Here is a 24729-nt window from a genome sequence, read left to right on the forward strand (position 1 = left end):
AACGGAAGCCAACCGATAAGACAGATATCTATATTTTGCGGCAGTTTAAACAGGATGTCTGATATTCTCTTTGATCAGTTGCCAAAGAATTAAAAGAAGCAGCAAATGTTGATGTCAGCAAAAGGACAATTCGTAGACGTCTAAAGGAAGCTGATCATGGTACATACATCTAAACATCTCTATAAAATGAAGCGCCTTGAGTTTGCCAAAATTAGAAGGAGATTTCATTGTGTTATATCCACAGCTTCGTGCAGTCTGTACTGAAACGGCTTCGAAAAATTAAGAAAGGGGATGATGTACATTTTATTGATTTATTATAAACAGTTGGTAAAAAATGTTGTTGTCAAATTAGTTATGCAACTTCATTTGCGAAAAATACATTTTCATTTTTCATATCTTACTGTTTGAATATGTTGTTAAAAGATAAATACTATACCTATCTTCCACAAGTAATAAAAGTTTCTTCATTGGACATATAAAAAGTTACGAAAGAAAATGTTCATTATTTTTGTCAAAATATTTATGCCGACGTCCGTATATATAAGGACCATCAGTCGCCGACTAACACTCGTCGCGAGCAGACGTCAGTTGCCAATCAATCGTGCTCTTATCAGTTCTTTTTCCATCTTCGCTCTGATCTTCTGTTTTGTGCCCACACTACATAACGAACCGTTTGTTTCACTTATAAAAACCCCTGCAAAACTCCACATTTTTTGGGTACCTATTCCCAAAGGTATTATTGGAAACGAGCTAGCCGATACTGCAGCTAAATCCATGTCGAAGTATCCCACCTTCACGGTAATCCCATCCGCTGCAAAATGCTATTCAACACCATATACGATCTCAAATAATCGGCAGCTGGTCATCTTTTCAACACGCTCGCCTGCTGACCGGAGACTGCAAACCTAATTGTCCGCTATGTGGTCATGAGCTATCGACCACCCATATTCTAAATACCTGCCGAAAACTGGAAAAGATAAGGAGAACCCACTTACCTACCACACTACTATCGACCTACCTATCCTTAGTCTCACCCTCCAATTTAGATAAGATTTACAACTTTATAAAAGAATGCAACTTAACCAGTCAAATCTAAAAGAAATTATTTTAAAGGAGAGCTGAAGGCCTGGACGCTAGCGCTCTTTTGTAGTAATTAATTATTGTATTATTTATAATATGAATGTATTTTAGTTAATCCTAATAACAATAATAAAAATATAAGGACCATAGTGAAACGTATAATCCTTCCTATAGCAGCTATATGATATAGTTGTTTACAACTGTTACTCCAGTTCGGGTAGAAACAGACGGTCGGAAATGGCTATATACACTGGGTTAATGATGCTGATCATTAATTGAAATACTGTTTGTCCTAAATTAATGAATTACTGCATAATTTTTAACATATATGTCAAGCGCATTATAGAGCATTCTGAGCCTTGATTGGCGCTTAATAAATTAAAAGATAAAAAATATAAGTACTTTATGGGGTCGGAGATGTCTCCTTCTTTGCGTTTCATTCTTTGGAAAAATTACAATACTCTCTACAAGAAAACAACTAAAATACGAGTACAAATGAAATACGAATTGAAATATTAACCTAACCACCGCAAAAAAGGACACCAAAATGTCAAGTTGAAAGAACTAATGCGAACTTTGAGAAAAAAGTTGCCAAACTCGATTTGGCAGTGTGCGAATACAAACATACTATTCATTCTACCACAAGGAAAAAATCAATTGACCTTTTTTGACAGATCCGTCCATTACCTTTAAAAAACAAGTAAGAGGTTCTATTCGGGAACTCCCTTCTAGGGGATACCCAACCCTCTTCTTCCGACACCAAATGCAGCTTGCGCAACGCGTTCATTTGCTATAGTAGCTATAGTATAAAGATAAATTAAAAAGGAAAAGTTCCCTTAACAGGGTTCGAACTCGCAACTTACCGCATTACGTGCTGCCGGTTCTACGCAATAGCCACACCAGCACGGTAGTGTTTGAACTCATAGCAGACCGCACTACTTGCAGCCGCCTCTTCCCAACATCCACACCAATAACTGAGTCTTCATGAAAAAAAATAGCAGCACAGAAAACAATACAATCGCAATTGCAATGCTGTTGATAGAATTCAAGGCAGACGCGCATGAATGTGTGTGTGTATACATGTATAAAGAAATTTCTGGCTAGCTGCTGCTAACACGTGCGCACTTAAAACATATAACTTTTGTGTTTCTTAACCGATCTTAACGAAATTTTTGACAGTACATCTAATTGTCCCATTGATTATTTGTGTATTCTCAAAAAGTCTATTGCTTTTAAATTGTGGCGAAAATTGATGGGCAATACATGTTGGATTATTAACTGGATTTAAAGTTATGAGGTAGTAGCGGGAAGGTGGTTATACCTATAAAATGAAAGATGCTTGATATATATGTATATACAATTCTAGAAGCTACATGTCAAGTTTGGTGACTCTACCTCTTATTATTTATCAAACTTGCTCAAAAAACAGTTTTCGATATCGAGTTTGGAAACGGGGCAAGTTATCGAATATCGGAAACAAACTCGATCTGCGCGGGCACTAGGAGGACCTACAGCTGAAATTTCAAGTCTCTAGCTCTTATAGATTGTGAGATCCTTGCGTTCATACATACGGACGGACGGAAGGACAGACAGACGGACATGGCTAGATCGACTCGGCTGTTGATGCTGATCAAGAATATATATACTTTATGGGGTCGGAGATGCTTCCTTCTCCATTTCAATGGGTATAGGGTATAAAAATGCATATGGATCTGCATATATAGATGTAATATACATTGACTGCATATACATATGAGCTTACCCACTTTAAGCTGGTATAAAAGTACAACAAAATTACATATTAACCTAAACCAAAAAATTAATGTGCATATTATCTGCATATATGTATATGCATATCTATATAGATGGCAAAAACATATGAGCTTATCCACCATAAGCAAATATAAAAGTACAACAATATTACAAATTTACCTTAACCTACAAAAATATAATTCATTTAGATCTGCATAAGATAGTACAACAATATTACACATTTTCCTAAACAAAAAAATAAATTTTCATACGGATCTGCATATATAGACGTCCAATCGATTGACTGCATAAGTACATTAGCTTACCCACCATAAGCTAGTTTAAAAGTTCAACAATATTAAACATTTACCTAAACCTACAGAAAATTTTCCTATGGATCTGCATATATAGATGTCCAATAGATTGACTGCATATATGTATATATGAGCCAACCCACTACAAGCAAATATAAAAGTACAATAAATTTACATATTTACCTAAACCAAAAAAAATTGTCATATGGATCTGCGTATAAAGATTTCCAATCGATTAACTGCATATGCATATGGGCTTACCCGCCATAAGCTAGGATAAAAATACAACAATAACAAACATTTGCCTAATCCAAAAAATAAATTTTCATATGGTCTTTAATAGGTTCTGATATTCTTGCGTTCATACATACGGACGGACGGACAGACAGACGGACATGGCTAGATCGACTCGGCTGTTGATGCTGATCAAGAATATATATATACATATATATATATATATATATATATATATATATATATCTCCGGGGTCGGAGATGCTTTCTTCTGCCTGTTACCTACATTTGTACAAATACATTATACGCTTTTTCCCATTTTTAATGGGTTCAGGGTATAAAAACATAATACAATCATTATAAAAAATCAAAACAAAGTAACACTAGTATTTAGATTACCATAACAATAATAAACGAGAAAGTAATGATAATCTTCGGTACGACCTTATTTATTTATTTTATTTTATTATTTTTATTTTTATTTTGCAGATATTTTCAGCCTGCAACAGAAGACCTTAGCAAAGTTTCATGACAACTTTGAAACTCACATACTAGTTTATAAGTTACACACTTTATGACAAACGATGATAATCTACAAGGGTATAATAAACAACCAAGTTACGTTATTGTTTTGCTTTTTATTTGCTTCTCGTAAATAAAAGGACATATTTTAGATATTAATGTCTTATAACGCATTATTTCTAATCTTTATGGAAATGAGATGTAAGAGAAAAGTCTAGCCGAAGCAGTACAATAGTAAAGAGAAATATAATGTAAATAAATAAAATAACTAAAAATGGTTCTTGTAGCAGTGATATCTTTGAAAATCTGTATGTAAGAGTGAATTGTGAAATGTGACTTTCCACTAAATTTTGTTGCGAGAAAGAAACGACAGGACGTCCCACAGTATCCAAATAGGTATGAATCAGGTCGTTTTGACGACGTTTTATGCTATATGGTGTTACAAGTTCAATATTTGATGAACCTTCTGGTAATATTATTGTTACAACGGCTTCATCGATTGACATATTGTCGTGAATATGGTCAATAAGATGCATTTTTAGCAAATATTCGTTGCCTGAGCTGAATAAATACTCATAAGAGGGTACATTGTAGCCAAGAATGTATTGAGTTTTCCATCCCCCAAATAATGGAAATCTAGGACGTAATTCTAGTTCAACCGAGTCCCGCAATAAATTCATATTTGATGTAGAAATGTTACCATTGGTATCACGATAGTATACACCAAATGCGGATGCTGGTAAATATGTTTTATATGACTTAACAGCTGATTGTCCAGATCGACCATCTTTTTGAAAATCATAACGCGAAAAAGATCCTTTAAGTTTAGCACCAGTGTGTGTCATATGAATTGACTCCTTGACGGCAATATTACCCCAATGTGATACTTCAATAGTACGACCCAATGTGTTAACAGTCAAAAATGGCGATTGATTTTCATAGTGAATAACCAACTCCTCTTCAGCTAATCCTAATAAATATTAAAAATTAGTCATGAAATTTAATCGAATATAGTGAACTTACTTTCGATGTTTTCATACGGTCCCAAGAATATTTTATTCGACGATACTAAAAACGGCTTTGTTTGGGTATGTGATAATATATTTGACGAACTGAGTATTACGTTGGTTTTTTGCGCAAATGTTGGGTATTTGGAATAAAGGTAAAGACTACCGACAAATTTGACTAATTGTTTATCATTTTGTTTTATATGTGATGGATATGCTAGTATATTTTTAGTAGAAACTGTTTCTATGAGTAATGTTTGCTTAGAAGAAAATTCGGAAAAAGTAAGATTAAATTTTAACAGGTTGCTTCCATCTTCATGATTCTCTTCAGTTCCAACTTTTTTATTAAATCCATCTTTGACAGAAATGTAAGATAAGTTTGGCTCTCTTACAATAAATTCATAATCCTTTATAGGTTTTCCGGATGTCTCTTCGACTGTTAATTTGTATGTTGTCTTTACGAGTTGTGAAGTAATATCTATAGTTCTTTCCACGTTTTTATTTATTACGTCAGCTCTTGTCGAATTTAAGACTAAAGATATAATCATCACAACATAGAAAATCCAATTCGTCTCCATTTTCACGATTTTTGACACGTATTGCTTAATGCGGCAAGATTATTTAGTGCATTTATACATACACAGCTCGTTGGTCGCAATCGACAATGTTCAATTGAACTGCTTTATTTAGTTCCGATTTAAACTAATTTCCACAAACCATGTGCGTCAAGTCAGCATCGCAGTGCCGAACTGTGTAAAGGGCTAGTTAACAGTTTTTGATAAGAATATCACTTAGAAGTAAAATCATATAAAAAAGGTCGGTTGATTAAAACTTAAAGTTAAATATGAATAAATTTAAAATGCATGTTAAAAACACTTAAAATAGTGGCTCCAAATTGAAAATTACTAATTATCTTCTTTAAATAAGTAAAAAGTGTACATTTTAAACAAAACTTGCGAAAAATAATCAAAAAGTGCAAACGTAGCCAATGGAAAGGTGACGTTTATTTTAAAAGCCCATTCCTTTTCCAGTTCTTTTAATCATTTTCAAACTTTAATTTTCAAATCTTATTATTTTTTTCTTTTCTCTTTTTATTCCATTTCTGTGCTGAATTTTGTTTTTATTTTTTTTGTTTTTAATTTAGTCTCACTTTGTCTTAATTAAAGAGTCTTTAATTTAGAATAAATAATGATATCACTTACGTACATACCTTCCATCTCCAAAAGCGCTTTCGTTGATGTACGGCGACGACTTGCTGAAAAAAACAACATGGCGATCATCACAACGGAGAATTGGACAAAAAAATTAATAAAAGGAGAGAAAAAAAAATTGAAAAAGAATGGACCAATTGAAAAATTGCAAGTGGTCTTTTGGAGATAGTAAAATTGTCAAATTTAAGACACTTTTAAAAGTTTTTAGCGTGATGCGCCTAAGCGATTTCAATAACGCACATGGCGATCATGATACCTTGATTTCTGGCTGTTACACTTGTATTTTTGAGACAAAACAAAAATTGAGTTGAATTAAAATAAAATTTGTCCTTTACACCGCGTTACTTATATGACGCAGCCAATAGAATTATCACCCTTAAGACGAAATTCCAAAATATATGCTGCTACACCGCCGACGTTTGCTGCTTAGGTGCGGAGTAGTGCTGATTTAGCGATAATGGAGCGATAATAGTCTCTCCTTGAAACTCCACTTTACGGCAAAGTCAACTTAATGCTGGCAGCGCATTAATTAATCTCCGGCGGGAACATCTGATCGGGGGTTCGCAAGCATCTTAGGCGAATTCAATGATTTTAAATATTTTTTTTCGGCAGCAATTTAGTCTGCACTACGTTCGATTGGTTCTTAACTTAGCCTGCTACTAAATTTAGGCGGGTAGCAGGCGTTAGTCCAGTACTTATTTTTTATCTCGTACTACGTTCTGAACTCCTACTGTATTTGGAGCTCATACTAAGGACCAATCCTGTAATTAGACAGGAATGCCAATCTTTCTAAGACTAAGAAAAAAACCTTGGCCAACTTACCGCTATTTGGGCTTGGCACTTTTTCAATATTTTACAAAAAATTGTATTTTCCGTAATCTGGTACTTATATGGGCGGCAAACAATATAGACGGCGCGATTAAAAGTTTTTCGCACTTGCTCTCGCGAGCACAACTGTCTTAACTGACGAACAGAATATAAAAAGGGTGCTGGTAGAAAAGTTCGGCTTAACAAAAACTATTAACATGGGATAGTGGAACATTCGCCATTTCTAATTTCTTAACATTATATGAAAACCACTCTCTCCATTTCCACTTTTTCCTAACTTGCACCGCCAATCCTGACTCATAGGTGGCGCTATATACATATACAATATTCGTTTTTGTTTTCTTCAACCGTAAAAGTGAACAAAATAGAGAGTTTCATATATTCAAATATATTTTATGTATTCATATATATTTTATGTATTTACATAGCCAAAAAAAATGTTCTTTCACTTCAAGCGTCACTACACACTCGACTAATGTCAACAAACTGTTTGTACCTACAAAAACTAACTAATAAACAAAAGATGCCGGCGAGATTTCAAATTATAAAGAAACTGCTGCCTCCTTGCGTCAGGAACTCCAAATATAGCTTTCGCTTAAATATAGCGTAAGCTAATTTTTGAATTCAGTCTTAATCAAGTAACTCAGTTGAATAAACGGAAAAATTCACAGCTCGTGTTTTTTTTGTTTTTTGTATTCGGAAAAATAATTATGGTTATGGCGCAGCCGGTATATCAAATATTTTTTGGTTAGAAATAAGTAAATGTTCGTGAGTGATATGATCAGTTTAAAAAAGGCATATCCATTTAACCGGTATCCATAAACCATATACATGGCACGGCTAGAAGAAAGGTTTGTGGCCATCCATTTTTCAACCCTGAACCCATTAAAATTGGGTAAAAAGGGTATAATGTATTTGTGCAAATGTATGTAACAGGCAGAAGAAAGCATCTCCGACCCCATAAAGTATATATAATCTTGATCAGCATCAACAGCCGAGTCGATCTAGCCATGTCCGTCTGTCCGTATGTATGAACGCAAGGATCTCAGATTCTATAAGAGCTATCAACAGCATTGCAATTTCGATTGTATTGTTTTCTGTGTTGCAATTTTAATTCGTTTTTTCTCATTAAGACTTAAATATTGGTGTGGCTGTTGAGTAGAGGCGGTGGCAAGTAGTGCGGTCTACTGCGAACTCGAACCCTACCGAGGAAACCATTTTTTATTAAATTTACTTGTATTACTACTAAAGCAAACGAGCACGTACGCGTGCTGCATTTGGTATTGGAAGAAGAGGGTTCAGGGTATCCCCTAGTCGGGAGCTCCCGACTAGAGCCTCTTACTTGTTTAGATTACTGGTCCAAACTGAATTTCGTTTATGTTCGGGTAGAACGACATTGCTGTTTTTTATTGCGCTCCCACTTCAGGAAACTTTGGCTTACTCTTAGTGCTCTCAATGCGTTCTCATTATGACTAGGGATCATTTAAATGTATGTGTGTGTACATATGTGTCCGCATACGAAACAATGCGCACAATTTGTATTTTTGTATTTCAAATTTTTGACGAATTTCTTTCCTTTTGAAGGAACGAGTAATATGGAATAATCAAAAGGTTAGCAACGTCGGAATTCTTGCCCTTTAGCTCGTTATTGTTGGTAAGGGTATCTAAGTGGTGGCATGTGTGCATTGAAACTTTTTGGATAATTTTGTATATGGTTAAAAGCATTTATGCTATGTGGTGGTAGCGGGGAGGTGGCAAAAGCTATAAAATGCAAGATAGCTGATATGTATGTACATATATATATATAGTGACATATTCACAACAACAGCATTTTGAACCACTGTTATTCATAAGCTACATTGCATGGCATAACCCACTGTGTGTTTACAAATTGAATAATCATAACAATAACATGCCTTCTGCATCCGAATTCAAATAACGCTAACAGCAGCAAAAATCCTAAGAGCAGAATGCCTTCTGCAGCCAAGCTCACATATTGTCAACAATCATTTATTAAAAAAAAATAAGCAACAGAATCTCTGCAGCCAAGCTCACATATTGTCAACAATCATTTATAAACAAAAACTGATCACAAGAAAGGCGCTAGCATAAACAAGCTGCAGCTGCTGTCCCTTTGCAAAAATCACGTACTCCAATTATTATTTAGTTTTAAATATAGCGTAAGCCAATTTTTTTACTTCAGTCTTAATCCAGATATTCAACATAATAAACTGATAAAAATTCACTCTCGTGAAATAAAGTCTTTTTATTCAAACTTATAACTACGTTATTATATATATATATAATAACGTAGTTATACGTTTGAATAAAAAGACATTAATAGGGTTAATATCTATAAACTGGTTATTACTTCCTGGTAATAGTGTTGACATCATTAGTGCCAGAAAAATGAATGTTATATGTCCTGTTTTGGAACTTCGTCCTCGTGTAAATATTATATATATATATATTTAATTTCTTTTGTTTTTGATAATTTGTTTTATAATGCTTAATTTTTCGACCTCTGTTAGTCTCCTCAAAATGATCTTCGTCAATTTGTTCTATTTTCCCAGTGGGTTTGTAAGGGTTATGTAATTTACCGTGAATTATGGGTGCTTTCCTAAACTTTGTATTTACTGCGAAATCATTTCGGTTTTTATTAAGATTATTTATTCTGGTCTCTTTTATAATTTGGGTATTATAATTAGGTGTACCTGCGTAAATGAAAATGTCAGCTGGAGTTCTGCCAGTAGAGTTATGTTTTGGCTTATGATTATAAGTGTATAAAATTACCTCAATTTTCATGAGTCTATTTTCTTCAATTTTGATGCGTGATAAAGCATCTGCTACGTGGTTTAATTTTCCTTCTAAGTATTTGATTGAGAAATTATATTCACTAAGTTTAATACGCCAACGTTGTAATTTCATGTTGGGTTCTTTAATGTTGTTTAGCCAAACGAGTGGCTTATGATCGCTTAAAATGTCAAATGGTCTGCCATATAAATATGAGCGAAAATATTTTACTGCCCACACTATTGCTAAAAGCTCTTTTTCTATTGTACTGTAATTTTGTTCATGATCGTTTAACGTTCTACTTGAGAAACTAATTGGCTTGTTATCTTGTGACAACACAGCTCCTATTGCAAAATTACTTGCGTCGGTTGTTACCTGAAACTTTTTATTAAAGTCTGGACATACTAATATTAGGTCGTTTATAATTAATATTTTTAATTTTTCAAAGGCTTTATTGTATTCAACATTTTTAATATCAATTTTTGCCGCTTTCTTTAGGTAAAGAGTCATGGGTTTTGCAATTTTTGCAAAATCTGGAATGAACTTTCGATAATAACCACATAAACCTAGAAATGATTTAATTTCCTTTGATGTTTTTGGCAAAGGAAATTCTTGTATTGCTTTTACTTTCAATTTGTTTGGCCGTATGCCTTCTGGACTTATAATATGGCCCAAGAATTCTGTTTCCTTTTTTAAAAACTCGCACTTATCTAATTGAAGTTTCAAATTTGCCTGTCTTAATTTTTCAAAAACTTTATTTATTGAATTTAAATGTTCTTCAAGTGATGTGGAGAAGACAATAATGTCGTCCAAATAAACAAGACAATGCTTGTTAATTAAATCACGAAGAACGTGATTCATGCACCTTTGGAATGTTGCTGGTGCATTTTTAAGTCCAAATGGCATTCGAGTATACTCGTAATGTCCGTATTTGGTAGAAAATGCTGTTTTATTAATTGAGTTCTTGTCCATCTCAATCTGATGGAAACCTTTTGCTAAATCTATTGTTGTAAAGTATGAACATCTTCCTAATTTTCCCAAAATCTCGTCCATGTTTGGAATGGGGAATTTATCATTGATTGTAATGTCGTTCAATCCTCTGTAATCGACCACTAATCTAAATTTTGCCTTTCCTGAGGCGTCTGCCTTTTTTGGTACGATCCATAAGGGACTACAATAAGGCGACTGGCTATGCCGAATAATACCTTGGGTTAACATATCTTTAATTTGCTTTTCGACTTCTTGTTCGAAAGCGAAAGGGTAACCGTATGGTTTCTTGTAAATTGGATTTTCATGATGTGTATTAATTTCGTGCTTAACAATGCTCGTGAAGGTCAAATTGTCACCTTCTCGATATTGAATGTCACTGAAATTTTTCAGTAATTTTAATAGTTTTGATTTTTCTTCAACGTTTAGATGATCAACTCGGTAATCTTCTCCCGATGTTATTTCATTACTTATTGCGTAATTAATTTCTAGTGTATAACTTTCTGGCTTTAAATATGCTTCGAAGTTTTTTTCTGAATTTGGATCCCAAACTAATTTCTTCTGATTGAACGATCTCTCGCTAATTATTATTCTGTCATGAGCGTAGTCAATTATGGCGTTGTTTGCCTTTAATAAATTTCTGCCTAAAAGTATATCATAATGAGGTGAAAAATCATGTATGTAAAATATCTGATCTTGCCTAAAGAGTTTATTAGGTGCAGTGGATACATAATGGTTTAGTTTTGATATCCCTGTCATGGTTCTAATCGAAGTAGGTCTTGTATAAACTGGTATATTAAGGAAGTTTTCCCTCATCATATTTATTGACGACCCAGTGTCAATGAGACATCTGTAGCGTCTGTTATTAATTTTAATTTCTATGTACTGGCTTGTCCCGAGGCTCCAATTGGAAAATTTTCGTCTTTTATATCATTATTCTGAAACACCTCATATTGGTTGTTCTGACAACCATACTCTTCTTGTACATAGTTACCCTGATAGTTTTCGGATTGTTGATAATTTTCATCAACCTGCATTTTTTGGGAACCACTAGTATTTTCTCGTATACGCTTGTACGGTTGATTTGGTATATATCTACCTTGAGAAATATTTTGATTTATGGGGTTATTTATTTGTGCTTGTTGTAAATTCTGTTTGAATTCTTGAGCTAGTTGCTTATTTTGGTTAAAATAAGTTTGGTTGTTCGGAGGGTGATGTGAAAAATTGTGGCTTTGATTATTGTTAGTTATGTAACTTGGGCTAAATTGAGGTTTAGTATTTCCTGTATAATTTATAGCATTGTTAGTATTTTGTTTTTTATTATTGTTATAATAATTTTCCTCATAGTAGCCCTCCATTTGAGCTACTTGTTTTAATTTTGAAATAGTGGATATATCATGTCTTGCGAGTGACATAAAGAGTCTATCTGGTAATTTTTTATTTATTAAGTTTTTTACAGTGTTATGCATAGCGTTTGTATACAATCTGGAATTATCTAAATTCCCTTCTAATTCTAACTTGTCAGTTATAATTATTATATTAGCCTCTACCTCACTACAAAATTTACGTAAATTACCTTGATAATTGGTATTATATAGTCTTCGCAGTAGTTCTTCCACGGGTGTTTGCGTCTTGTATTCGGAGATTACCTCAGTTGGGACCAGTTGTTGATTTGCAGCATTCTAGGAACCTTCTGGGCATCTCCGGATATCTGGAGCTCAATAGCCCCGAAAATGATGCATTGTTGTCGTTCATTGTGAGTAGAGTACAGTTGAAGCAGGTAATCCATCCTTCTGATAAATGGACCCAGGGTTATAGGGCCTCCCTCAAAGGCTGGCACGTTCCGTATTTGTTGAAGCAATTGGTTTAAATTTTGGTCGTTTAATTTATTCATTGCTGCAAGTACAGCCACATGAGAGCCTTCTGGTTGCTCCTTTATTTTTTTTTTTTTTATTTAGTTTGTGTCACGAAATTCACTTTGTTGCAACGACCGAATTGGATTTATACGTTGCTTGAATTGTTTTGACACGTTAAGTTCTTTTGCGAATAGCGAATTTTGGAGTTGAAATATATTCGATTTAGTTGTAATACTGTGCACAATTACACTTGTTGATCAGAGAAGACACCAGTTGTATGGATAAGCCTCTCTTTAATTGATCGTATCACTCACGAACTTTAATTTATTTCTTTTCACAAAATGCTATCCTACCGGCTGCGCCAATAACGTAGTTATAAGTTTGAATAAAAAGACATTATTTCACGAGAGTGAATTTTTATCAGTTTATTATGTTGAATATCTGGATTAAGACTGAAGTACAAAAATTGGCATACGCTATATTTAAAGCTAAATAATAATTGGAGTACGTGACTTTTTGCAAAGGGAGAGCGGCTGCAGCTTGTTTATGCTAGCGCTTTTCTGTTGATCAGTTTTTGTTTATAAATGATTGTTGACAATATGTGAGCTCGGCTGCAGAGATTCTGTTGGTCAGTTTTTGTTTATAAATGATTGTTGACAATATGTGAGCTTGGCTGCAGAAGGCATTCTGCTCTTAGGATTTTTGCTGCTGTTAGTGTTATTTGAATTCGGATGCAGAAGGCATGTTATTGTTATGATTATTCAATTTGTAAACACACAGTGGGTTATGCCATGCAATGGCGCTTATGAATAACAGTGGTTTAAAATGCTGTTGTTGTGAATATGTCACTATATATATATATATATACTATTAAACTACATGTCAAGTTTTCGATAACGATTCCTTTGGATTATTTGGAACCGGGGAAAGTTATCGATTATCGGTTAACTCGATTAGCTCGTACTGCGCGGACACTTGGGAACCTACGTTTCAAATTTCAAGTCTATAGCTCTTATAGGTTCTAAAGATCCTTGCTCATACATACGGACAGACAGATGGCTAGATCGACTCCGCTATTGATGCTAATTAAGAATATATATATTTCGGCTCTATAACGGTTAAAAGTAATGATAACCGAACCTGTATGTGTCAACTCAAAATTTAATGCAAAGAAAGCTCATTTGGAGATCAATAACGAAGTTATATTAAATTGACTGTCGTTGCGTCGGTGAAAATATATATGTCAAATTCGAAAGATATATTGAACTAAGTAATTTTTTTTTAATAGTAAGAAAAACAATTATTGTATATGAAATAGTTTTCCGAAAAGGTTAATAGGTGAGTAATTTTTAAAGTTGATTGTGAGCAATTGTGGTTATAAGATGGCATGTTCGCAAATTTTAAAGCTTACGGCTATAACAGACGCAATGCTAAAATATCAAACAACCTAAAAAAGAGATTTAAGCTACGACAAGCTGCACAAGATACTCTCCTTACTAAACATGCTCAAAGAAAAATGCACTTCCTCAGGAAGAACATCAAAGAGTTGATGAACAAATCATTGCGTTCAAAGGTATGCATCTATAAAAATTCGTATTATAAATCTTAGTACAACTTTTGGTTACAGGTCGATAAACTTACAAATAAAACAACCCAGCTAAACCGCACTAATGGGGTCTAAAAATATTAACGCGTGCTGGAACATCTGGATTAGAATATGATTTTTTGGCCGTCATATAGATTGGGAATATCTTCAGATGTAGTTTATATTTGGCATAGGGTCTTCCCAAACATAAAAACTGTAAGCTATATATATATATATATGTAACTGGTTTACGCCAGTGAGCCTCCTGATTTCTTTGAAGGAAATATTTATTACAGGTACTGTTCATAAAAATCGAATAAGCAACTTCGAGTTACTGTCAGACGCATTACTCAAAAAGCGAGTAGAAGGAGCTTTCGATTTGAAATGTTGTTTGATAATAAGCCAGTTCAACTTATATCTTCATGTGCAGACCATTAACCTGTTTGAATGTGTCATCGTTGGAGCCTAAAAGAAAAAGCTTACATTGATGGTGCAAGGCCTTCTTTTGCTTCGTACAATGGGGGAAGGTCAAGGCCAATAATCGCCCACAAAAAAATTTTATAAGAATCTTTTATTGGTGCTTAGGAACACCTAAAACAAAAGCTCAACTTCCGGTAGCGCCCAAACGGATGGGTGTGGCTTTTTGAAATTTTGGATAAATCCTTAAATAAATATAAATTTATTTACGACAAAATTTCCAAGCCATAGGTTAAATTTTGGGGTCTAAAGGGTTAAATAAGTTTGAATTAACCAGCCAATTAGTTGTTTCTCGGTGGGCAGCGCCGGCTGGCTCATCGCTTCTCTGGGTGTGGCCTACGTTGGGCTTTCTAATTAGCCGTCTGGGCGAACAGGTAGAAAATGCGCACGTAGATTAATTGTAAACACGTAAACCGTTGGCTTACAATAATTTGCGTGGTGATGTTGCATTTGACGTTATCGGCAGCACCGATTGTTTGCTTCGTTGGTTGCGTGCGATATTACCGGCCACGCCGATATCTCTTTGTCGCATGAGCATAGTAGCGGGGGTGAAACCGGGCACACAGCAGCGCCCAATTTATTGAAGAGTGGCAACGCCGGGCTTGCGATCCACGGCGCCGAAAGGGGCGATTGCTATTGGCCGCCCGATTCGCTCCTAAAGAGATTATAGGGAGAACGGATCGCCTGCCCTTGGATATGACCTTGGCCTTCATTTGGGCCGTTAACCCAAAAAAATGCAGCTGTGCAGATGGGCAGCAACAGTGACCGCCTCGTATATGTGTGCGTGTGCCAAAATTCGGCACCGATGATGATGCTGCCCAAATATACAGCAGAGAGTTGGATTTGATCAGCGGTCAACGGCGGGCGTGCCAGCTCGAAGCGAGCTTGAAGTTATTTTTTTTACATGTCGGCCCCAAAATAAAAAATTTCTGGAAAAGTTTTCCGCAAATTAAAGTTAAACAATGCATTTTTGTTTGCCGTTTAATAATAAAATCTGAATTTAAACATTGTGTCACAAAATACAAAAATTAGAAAAAACTTGAAACTTACGTGCGAATCGAGACGAACAAATAAAAACAATAAGACAATTAATAAAATAAACGGCACCGACAACGAAGGGACCAGCTCTCGGACCAGAGAGGCCAACAAAGTCACCCCCGGCCTGTTTTCGACGCAGCGGCGCACCTCAGCCATACCCCCGGCGCACGGTCCACGACGCTATCCAGAAGGACAGGCTAAGAAACGTGGCGATAGTCAAGTGAGTCCGTTCCAAGCACTCCCCTCCCAAGACTCAGCCCAGAGACGGCGTGCTGCTGACATCAAGCTGTAGTTGTTTTCCTGTTCATAGATTAGTTTTTTTTGTATAAATTAAGTCATATTTCTCCCTTAGGTATTTCACCTGGTAATAATAGCAATTAATCCGGTAACATCTAAGAAGAAAAAAAGAAAAAACGAAGTAATTTTGAATCTTTTTTTATATAAGCTTCTTTACAACATGCCATTTATTTCCAGCCTGGTAACATATATATATATATACGTGCGCGAACGTGGGGGGAGCCATTCGCTCAATTTAATATTTATAGTATTTGTTTTCACTTTGTTCCCAACGGCGGCTGGCATTAGCTTTCGGTGACGTCCTTTCTATGTGTTGTTCGGCTAGAAAAGAATTGCATATTTTTGAAATTTATACACATTGTCCATAATCATATGTATATTCAACAATTATACGCACCTGGTGAAGAAATGTCCACGTGCATGAGAACGTAAATAACTGAGTGGAGATAGCCTGCAGAAATACCTGCAATAGAAGTAATATTAATTGTCAATAATTATAAGAATACACGAATTATTATACGCACCTGTGAAGTTAATGAAAGGTCCGCTTGCATGAGATTGTAAGTGGCTGCAAAGTTAAATGCAGTAAGAAATGAGATTAATTGTTATTAATTTGTTGCATTTGACGTTATCGGCAGTACCGAGGGTTACTTAGTTGGTTGCGTGCGATATTATCGGCCACGCCGATATCTTTTTGTCATATGGTCAGAGTATGCGGGGTGAAGCTGGGCCCACGGCGGAGCCCAAATTTTTGAAGGGTGGCAACGCCAGACATGCGATCCACGGCGCCAAAAGCGACGATTGCTATTGGCCGCCCGGTTCGCTCTTAAAGAGACTATGAGGAGAGTGGATCGCATGCCCTTGGATATGCCCTTGGCCTTCATTTGGGCCATTGACCCAGAAAAATGCAGCTGTGCAGATGGGCAGCAGCGGTGCCCGCCTCGCAAATGTATGCGTGTGCCGAAATTCGGCACCGATGGTGTTGCTGCCCAAATGTACGAGGAGTTCGATTTGATCAGCGGTTAACGGCAGGCGTGCCAGCTCGAAGTGAGCATAAAAGTTTTATATTGCATATCGGCTCAAAAGATTCGAATTTTTTCCCATCTGGCAAGTTAAGCCGGCGCGTAATAACAAATAACTTAACAGACAAATACAATTTTTTGGTTTTGTTTTTTTTTTGCAATTTAATAAATATATATAAATTAAACCGCTCGAGTCACAAAAATATAAAAAATTAAAAGAGACTAAAAACTTAAGTGCGACGAGAGACGAACCAATAAAAAAACAAAAATTAACGGCTCCGGCAACAAAGGAACCAGCTCGCGCACCAGAGAGGCCCACGAAACATACCAAAGGCCAGGATTCGGCTCAGCGGCGCACACCAGCCATATCCGCGACGCCGCCAGCCAAGCGTCGGCGCAACCCTGAAGGCGACGAGACGAGCCACCAACGACCGGGCTCCAACAACGAAGAAGCGGCCACAGGCGAGACCACGCCCACATCTTCCGAGTGAGTCCGTTCCATTTTGCCCATCCTCGTTCGAGCCCTTGGCAGAGTCAGATGAAGACTCCTGATTGTACTCCCTGAAAAAGAGCAATTTTTTTTTTGTCGTTAAATTTAGTTTTTTTTGTATTTATAAATTATATCTATACATACTTAGGCACTTACGCCGAGCTTCACTTTAGAGTGCGAACGGTGAGGGAAACTCCAAAGGTGATGCATCTGCGCCTGTAAAATATAAAAATTTAAAATTAACACTTGCGCGAACTATGCTCACATACTTACCTAATTGGAATTTACCCATTTATATCGCCCCTTACCACCCCCAAAGAGCTCTTTAGGTAGGGTAAGGTAGAGTTAAGCGATTTAATACAGATCTATATCACCTACCTGTTGCACGAATGATTATAGTGACATACCCAGTTTTAAGTATTTGTGTGGGCCATTGTTCCTAAATCGGCGCAACGATTGCCTCTAAATTGACTCCTTGCGTGTTTCTTTTGCGGCGACTAGCAATATCTTTGTAGTATTTCGTCGCCTGTTCCATTTGGTACTGTTAAGATAAAAAAATGAATTCTATAAGATAAGAGAAAAATTTAGGAATTAATACACTTTGTCCATAAGTATAAATATATGCAACAATCATACGGACCCGGAGAAGAAGTGTTCACGTGCATGAATACTAATTTATCTGAATGGAGACCTCGTGCAAATTAGAAATAAATAAAAGAAATATTAATGCCAATAATTATAAGAATACACAAACCATTATACGCACCTCTGTGAAGTTAACGAAATATCCACTTGCATGAGATTCCAAATAGCTGCAAGATAAATGCCATAAGCGATGATTATAATTGTTATAAATTTTAAGAAAACGCAACCAATTATACGCACATATTGAAAGAAAGCATGTCCGGCTAAAGTAATATTGTTGGGGAGAGTGGGCATGATGGCCGACACGGGCTAATGTAGGCCATTTAGTGGCCAAAATGAGGGAGGCGAGTGTAGGTGATCGTCTCATGGCAGGGCGGGTACGCTGGGTCCGGAACCGGGGCCCGATCTGGAAGAGTAAGGTGGATAAATAGTGTTTTTTTGTTAATTTATATTGAGTGTCCCACCTTTGTTGTTTACATTTTCATAGTTGTTACAGCTGTTTATTTTGTTCATGAGTTAGCAGTTCCGAATATTTGTTATCGATTATGTGGTTCATTTTGAGTAGTGTTGTGTGAGTCTGTTTTGCTACAGACGTGTAGCTTTGTTGTTATCGATTGTGCGGACTGCGGGCCAGGGATGGGACTGCACCCAGAGAATCCGATGAGCCAGCCGGCGCTGCCCACTGAGAAACAAGCAGTTCCGTAACAAATTTTAAGAAAACGCCAACTAATTATACGCACATATTGAAGGAAAGAATGTCCGGCTAAGCTTAAATTGATGGGGAGAGTGGGCATGACAGCCGACACGGGCTGATGCAGGCCAACTAGTGGCCAAAATAAGGGGACGAGGTTAGGTGATCGTCTCAGGTAGGGAGGGTACGCTGGGTCCGGAACCAGGTCCCGATACGGAAGAGTAACGTGGATAAATAGTGTTTTTTTGATAATTTATATATAGCGTCTCACCTTTGTTGTTTATATTTTCTTGTTGTAACAGCTGTTAGTGCTGTTCATTTGTTAGAAGTTCCGACTGTTTGTTGTTATCGATTATGTGGATCATTTCAAATAGTGTTGTGTAGGTCTGTTTTGCTACAGACGTTGTAGCTTTATTGATATCGATTGTGCGGACTGCGGGCCAGGGATGGGACTACAACCAGAGAACCGATGAGCCAGCCGGCGCGGCCCACCGAGCAATAAGCAGTTCCGTAACAATATGGCGCCCAATTTGAAGAAGTACCCGGCTTCTTTGAAATCGGGGCGGAGAATCAATGCAGGTACAAGGAAAAGTTTCCCTTGTCTTTAGGATCCCCACCACTGTTGTGGCACGAGTAGGTGGCCCATAATAGCGCAGCGTGTAGTGGAATCCGAGAAGCACGACGGAGGCAGAGATTACTAGAATATCCCTGAGCATAAGAAGTTTTTCTTGTCGTGGTTGATGGCGGAAAGTCACTTTCGCATGTTGGCGAACGTTCGCGACCGTCCATCGTAGCCTGGTGGTAGCCGCCATGACAAAGGCTTCTTGTGATAAAAGGTGATATTAGGGTAGTTTTGTCAGATGTTATTTATTCAATTATTAGTTTTTTGTTTCATTTTGTGTTAATGTTGGATGTATGCTGACCGTAGTTATATGAGCTTCGGAGACAGGTGGCCCAGGACGATGTAGAATCGAGCCTGCGCCGCATCTGTCACACAGCATACCCCAAGAATAGCCAGAAGAGCGGTGTCCATCAACATGGGGAGTTTTCTGGTCGCAGTTAATGGCGGTAAGTCACGTTTGCATGTTGGCGAACGTTCGCGACCGTCCATCGTAGCCTGGTTGTAGCCGCCATGACAAAATAACTTGTTCACACAGGAACACGTGACACGGAGTCTAAATTTCACCCTCACTCTGTGTTTACGTTTGGTGTGTGCTGGCCGTAGTTATATGAGCTTCGGAGACAGGTGACCCAGGACGATATAGATTCGATCCTGCGCCGCACCTGTCGCACAGCATGCCCCAAAGGTTCCCAGAAGTGCGACAGAAGCCAAATAGACTTCAAGGTAGCGTTCCTTGAATGCCGTTCGTCAGTCAAACTGACGAACTGAGCATTTGACGAAAATTATTGTTGTGAGCTATTTCTGTTATCGATATTTATTTAATTCTTCAGTTATTATTATTTTTTGTAAGATTTGTTAGTGAAAGTGAGTTATTTTTGTAGGCGATAGTGAATATTGTGGTTATTTATTTATTTATTTATCTATTTATTTAAATTTAGGTAAATATTAGCAAGATTTGTCGTCGATAGGGAATTTGGTATAATTATTTATTCATTTATAAATACTTGTAGTGGTCGGTAAGATTAATATGAATTGGTGTTATTATAAGTAAGGTTAGTGCCTTGTGGTTAGGAGTCATTCATGGCTGAGGAACGGGGAGTTCCGGAGAGAGAGATCCCGGCGAAAGGGCATCTAGGGAACCTAGAGTTCCCAAAACCACCCATCGTTTGGCATCAGCGAGTCCATCCGAGATGAGACCCGGAAAAGTATCTACCCCCCAGACCGAGGTTTGTCGGGAGTCCTCAGGCTAGGAACGGGCGCAGCGCCAACAAGCGAAACTTTCGGGTGGAGGACCGAAGAGCTTGTGATTTTCCGCCGGAAGCGCACGATAAAGAATTTGAAGGGGCAACAGCGGGTTTGACGGCAAGGACGCCACGGATCCCGTCAAAGACTTCGGTTTCCGAACGGAACTCCTGCAGATACGTTAGCTGCGACCGTCCCGGTGCTGCATCTTAGGGTCGTGGGTTGGGCCTACGTTGGGCGTTCGCCGGCTGGGCGAACAAAGGTAGAAAATGCGCACGCAGATTAATTATAAACACGTAAACCGTTGGCTTACAATAACCTGCGTGGTGATGTTGCATTTGACGTTATCGGCAGCATCGATTGTTTGCTTCGTTGGTTGCGTGCGATATTACCGGCCACGCCGATATCTTTTTGTCGTATGAGCAGAGTAGCGGGGGTGAAACCGGGCACACAGCAGCGCCCAATTTATTGAAGAGTGGCAACGCCGGGCTTGCGATCCACGGCGCCGAAAGGGGCGATTGCTATTGGCCGCCCGATTCGCTCCTAAAGAGATTATAGGGAGAACGGATCGCCTGCCCTTGGATATGACCTTGGCCTTCATTTGGGCCGTCGATCAAAAAAAAAATCCAGCTGTGCAGATGGGCAGCAACTGTAACCGCCTCGTATATGTATGCGTGTGCCAAAATTCGGCACCGATGATGATGCTGCCCAAATGTACAGCAGAGAGTTGGATTTGATCAGCGGTCAACGGCGGGAGTGCAAGCTCGAAGCGAGCTTAAATTTATTTTTTTTAAATGTCGGCCCCAAAATTAAACAATGCATTTTTTTTGCCGTTTAATAATAAAATCTGAATTTAAACATTGTGTCACCAAATACAAAAATTAGAAAAAACTTGAAACTTACGTGCGAATCGAGACGAACAAATAAAAACAATAAGACAATTAATAAAATAAACGGCACCGGCAACGAAGGGACCAGCTCTCGGACCAGAGAGTCCAACAAAGTCACCCCCGGCCAGTTTTCGACGCAGCGGCGCACCTCAGCCATACCCTCGGCGCACGGTCCACGACGCTATCCAGAAGGACAGGCCAAAAAACGTGGCGATAGTCAAGTGAGTCCGTTCCAAGCACTCCCCTCCCAAGACTCAGCCAAGAGACGGCGTGCTGCTGACATCAAGCTGTAGTTGTTTTCCTGTTCATAGATTAGTTTTTTTGTATAAATTAAGTCATATTTCTCCCTTAGGTATTTCACCTGGTAAAACTAGCAATTAACCCTGTAACGGGGAACGTCATCAAACACTATTGCGTCTGCCATCTAAGAAGAAAAAAAGAAAAAACGAAGTAATTTTGAATCCAATCGATCCATAAATATATATATACAAAGAAATCATTTATTTCCATGGCCCCTGGCGCCCCAGAGATCTCTTTAGGTAGGCCAAGTGTACTTAAGCGATTTGATTCCTACAAATTTACCCTTTTATATAAGCTTTTTTACAACATACCATTTTTTTCCAGCTTGGTAATATATAAATATATATATATATATATATATATATATATAAATGCGCGAACGTGTGGGGAGCCAATTTTTTTTCCACGTTGTTCCCAACGGCGGTTGGCATTAGCTTTCGGTGACGTCCTTTCTTTGTGTTGTTCGGCTAGAAAATAATTGCATTTTTTTGAAATTTATACACACTGTCCATAATCATAAGTATATGCAACAATTATACGCACCTGGTGAAGAAATGTCCACGTGCATGAGAACGTAAATAACTGAGTGGAGATAGCCTGCAGAGATACCTGCAATAGAAGTAATATTAATTGTCAATAATTATAATTATATTATAATTATAAGGTCCGCTTGCATGAGATTGTAAGTGGCTGCAAAGATAAATGCAGTAAGAAATGAGATTAATTGTTATTAATTTTAAGAAAACGCAACTAATTATACGCACATATGGAAGGAAAGAATGTCCGGCTAAGCTTAAATTGATGGGGAGAGTGGGCATGACAGCCGACACGGGCTGATGCAGGCCAACTAGTGGCCAAAATAAGGGGACGAGGTTAGGTGATCGTCTCAGGTAGGGCGGGTACGCTGGGTCCGGAACCGGGTCCCGATACGGAAGAGTAACGTGGATAAATAGTGTTTTTTTGATAATTTATATTGAGCGTCTCACCTTTGTTGTTTACATTTTCTTGTTGTAACAGCTGTTAGTGCTGTTCATTTATTAGAAGTTCCAACTGTTTGTTGTTATCGATAATGTGGATCATTTCGAATAGTGTTGTGTAGGTCTGTTTTGCTACTGACGTTGTAGCTTTGTTAATATCGATTGTGCGGACTGCGGGCCAGGAATGGGACTACACCCAGAGAACCGATGAGCCAGTGTACTAAAGCGATTTGAGTTGTTATCGATTATGTGGATAATTTCGAATAGTGTTGTGTAGGTCTGTTTTGCTACAGACGTTGTAGCTTTGTTAATATCGATTGTGCGGACTGCGGGTCAGGGATAGGACTACACCCAGAGAACCGACGAGCCAGCCGGCGCGGCCCACCGAGAAACAAGCAGTTCCGTAACAATATGGCGCCCAATTTGAAGAAGTACCCGGCTTCTTTAAAGTGGGGGCGGAGATCAAAAAAATAAATAAAATATCAATGCAGGTACAAGGAAAGGTTTCCCTTGTTTTTAGGTGGGTATTAGGGTAGTTTTGTCAGATGTTATTTATTCAATTATTAGTTTTTCGTCTCATTTTGTGTTAATGTTGGATGTATGCTGACCGTAGTTATATGAGCTTCGGAGGCAGTTGACCCAGGACGATGTAGAATCGAGCCTGCGCACACAGCATACCCCAAGAATAGCCAGAAGAGCAACGGAGACGGATCTTGCCGTGGTGTCCATTAACATGGGGAGTTTTCTTGTCGCAGTTGATGGCGGTAAGTCACGTTTGCATGTTGGCGAACGATCGCGACCGTCCATCGTAGCCTAGATGGTAGCCACCATGACGAAATAACCTGTGATATTAGGGTAGATCTTGTTAGAGTTTATTTAATGTTTACTATTTGTTTTGTCTCACTCTGTGTTCGGAGACAGGTGGCCCAGGACGATATACATTCGATCCTGCGTCGCACCTGTCGCACAGCATGCCCCAAAGGTTCCCAGAAGTGCTACAGAAGCCAAATAGACTTCAATGTAGCGTTCCTTGAATGCCGTTCATCAGTCAAACTGACAAACTGAGCATTTGACGAATGCTTAAATGTTCTCCCCTGTCCAGATTATGCGGAGACAAGATAGCCTGTGTTATGATTTGTTTTCTCTCCCCCGAATTATATGAAACTTAATTAAAATATGGAAAATTATTGTTGTGAGTTATTTCTGTTGTCGATATTTATTTAATTCTTCAGTTATTATTATTTTTAAGATTTGTTATGGTGACATCACCCGACATCAAAATTTTTAGAGGGGATTGCCCTTGCTGGCCGAACCACAGAGACTTGCTTACGGTGGCTTATTTAAATATCCAAGACTGATGCCAGTGGAAAAATGTTTGCATATATATTCCGAAACCAGCGGCGAAGAAAAAGCAATTGTATACAAGTCCCCGCTCACGAATGACGGCTTTCAGTTAGCGTGGGCGAGCCTGACAGAGCGATCTGAAAATAAGAGACTATTAGTTAATAATCAACTGAAAATACTTTTAAATTATCCCTCAGCACCCAAAGAGTGTGGAGCCGCCCTTTAAGAGCTTTGAGGCACAATTCAGGGGTGTTTAACGGCTCTTGACCTATGCAATGTACATAATGTTAGCACCAAAAATTGGGATTGTCTGCGCATTTTTCTGTGCTCTTCTAAATTGCCTAAGCTCCCGCTTTCGTTATGGGAATAATCGCTCCACGATAAGGCAGAAATACCACAATGGTCCGAAATGATTTCGACCCGGATTGACCGATATCGCAGCTTAGAGACGATAGACGATAACCAACCTAGCTCAAATAGGCCATCCACGTCCAAACCCACGAAGGGTCCAACCATTTGAAAACTT

At 37.8% G+C, this 24729-nt stretch overlaps 1 protein-coding gene and 4 long non-coding RNA genes across 9 annotated transcripts; 1 reads left to right on the plus strand and 4 right to left on the minus strand.

The window, feature by feature from the left end:
* Nucleotides 1–3801: 3801 nt before the first annotated feature.
* On the minus strand, nt 3802–5551 carry LOC135430070 (dolichyl-diphosphooligosaccharide--protein glycosyltransferase subunit 1). Its single transcript, XM_064684608.1, has 2 exons — nt 4925–5551; nt 3802–4871 (listed from the first exon to the last, which is right to left on the minus strand). The coding sequence occupies exons 1-2, from the start codon at nt 5484–5486 to the stop codon at nt 4081–4083; spliced, it is 1353 nt and encodes a 450-aa protein (XP_064540678.1). The 5' UTR covers nt 5487–5551; the 3' UTR covers nt 3802–4080.
* An 8296-nt stretch (nt 5552–13847) lies between these two features.
* Nucleotides 13848–14797, plus strand: LOC135430071 (uncharacterized). 2 transcript variants are annotated; one of them, XR_010436547.1, is made up of 4 exons: nt 13848–13921; nt 13990–14156; nt 14211–14384; nt 14449–14797. It is a non-coding gene; the product is annotated as an uncharacterized LOC135430071 (long non-coding RNA). The 2 variants fall into 2 exon arrangements; XR_010436546.1 differs by having other exon boundaries at nt 14465–14797.
* An 835-nt stretch (nt 14798–15632) lies between these two features.
* LOC135430069 (uncharacterized) lies at nt 15633–17007 on the minus strand. Of its 2 annotated transcripts, none has more exons than XR_010436545.1 (5): nt 16505–17007; nt 16378–16431; nt 16145–16301; nt 16045–16075; nt 15633–15983 (listed from the first exon to the last, which is right to left on the minus strand). It is a non-coding gene; the product is annotated as an uncharacterized LOC135430069 (long non-coding RNA). The 2 variants fall into 2 exon arrangements; XR_010436544.1 differs by having other exon boundaries at nt 16378–16443; nt 16505–17003.
* Nucleotides 17008–17201: 194 nt separating this feature from the next.
* On the minus strand, nt 17202–18005 carry LOC135430066 (uncharacterized). 2 transcript variants are annotated; one of them, XR_010436541.1, is made up of 3 exons: nt 17900–18005; nt 17637–17708; nt 17202–17563 (listed from the first exon to the last, which is right to left on the minus strand). It is a non-coding gene; the product is annotated as an uncharacterized LOC135430066 (long non-coding RNA). The 2 variants fall into 2 exon arrangements; XR_010436540.1 differs by lacking the exon at nt 17900–18005 and adding an exon at nt 17766–17850 and having other exon boundaries at nt 17203–17563.
* Nucleotides 18006–18259: 254 nt separating this feature from the next.
* LOC135430067 (uncharacterized) lies at nt 18260–19171 on the minus strand. 2 transcript variants are annotated; one of them, XR_010436542.1, is made up of 5 exons: nt 19100–19171; nt 18878–19017; nt 18602–18819; nt 18378–18543; nt 18260–18304 (listed from the first exon to the last, which is right to left on the minus strand). It is a non-coding gene; the product is annotated as an uncharacterized LOC135430067 (long non-coding RNA). The 2 variants fall into 2 exon arrangements; XR_010436543.1 differs by lacking the exon at nt 18878–19017 and having other exon boundaries at nt 19100–19114.
* Nucleotides 19172–24729: the final 5558 nt, after the last annotated feature.

The sequence above is a fragment of the Drosophila montana genome, unplaced genomic scaffold, assembly GCF_035044405.1.
Source record: "Drosophila montana isolate Dmon_TW-CO22-7 unplaced genomic scaffold, ASM3504440v1 contig_2876_1, whole genome shotgun sequence".
In the NCBI taxonomy this organism is placed as follows: Eukaryota; Metazoa; Arthropoda; class Insecta; order Diptera; family Drosophilidae; genus Drosophila; species Drosophila montana.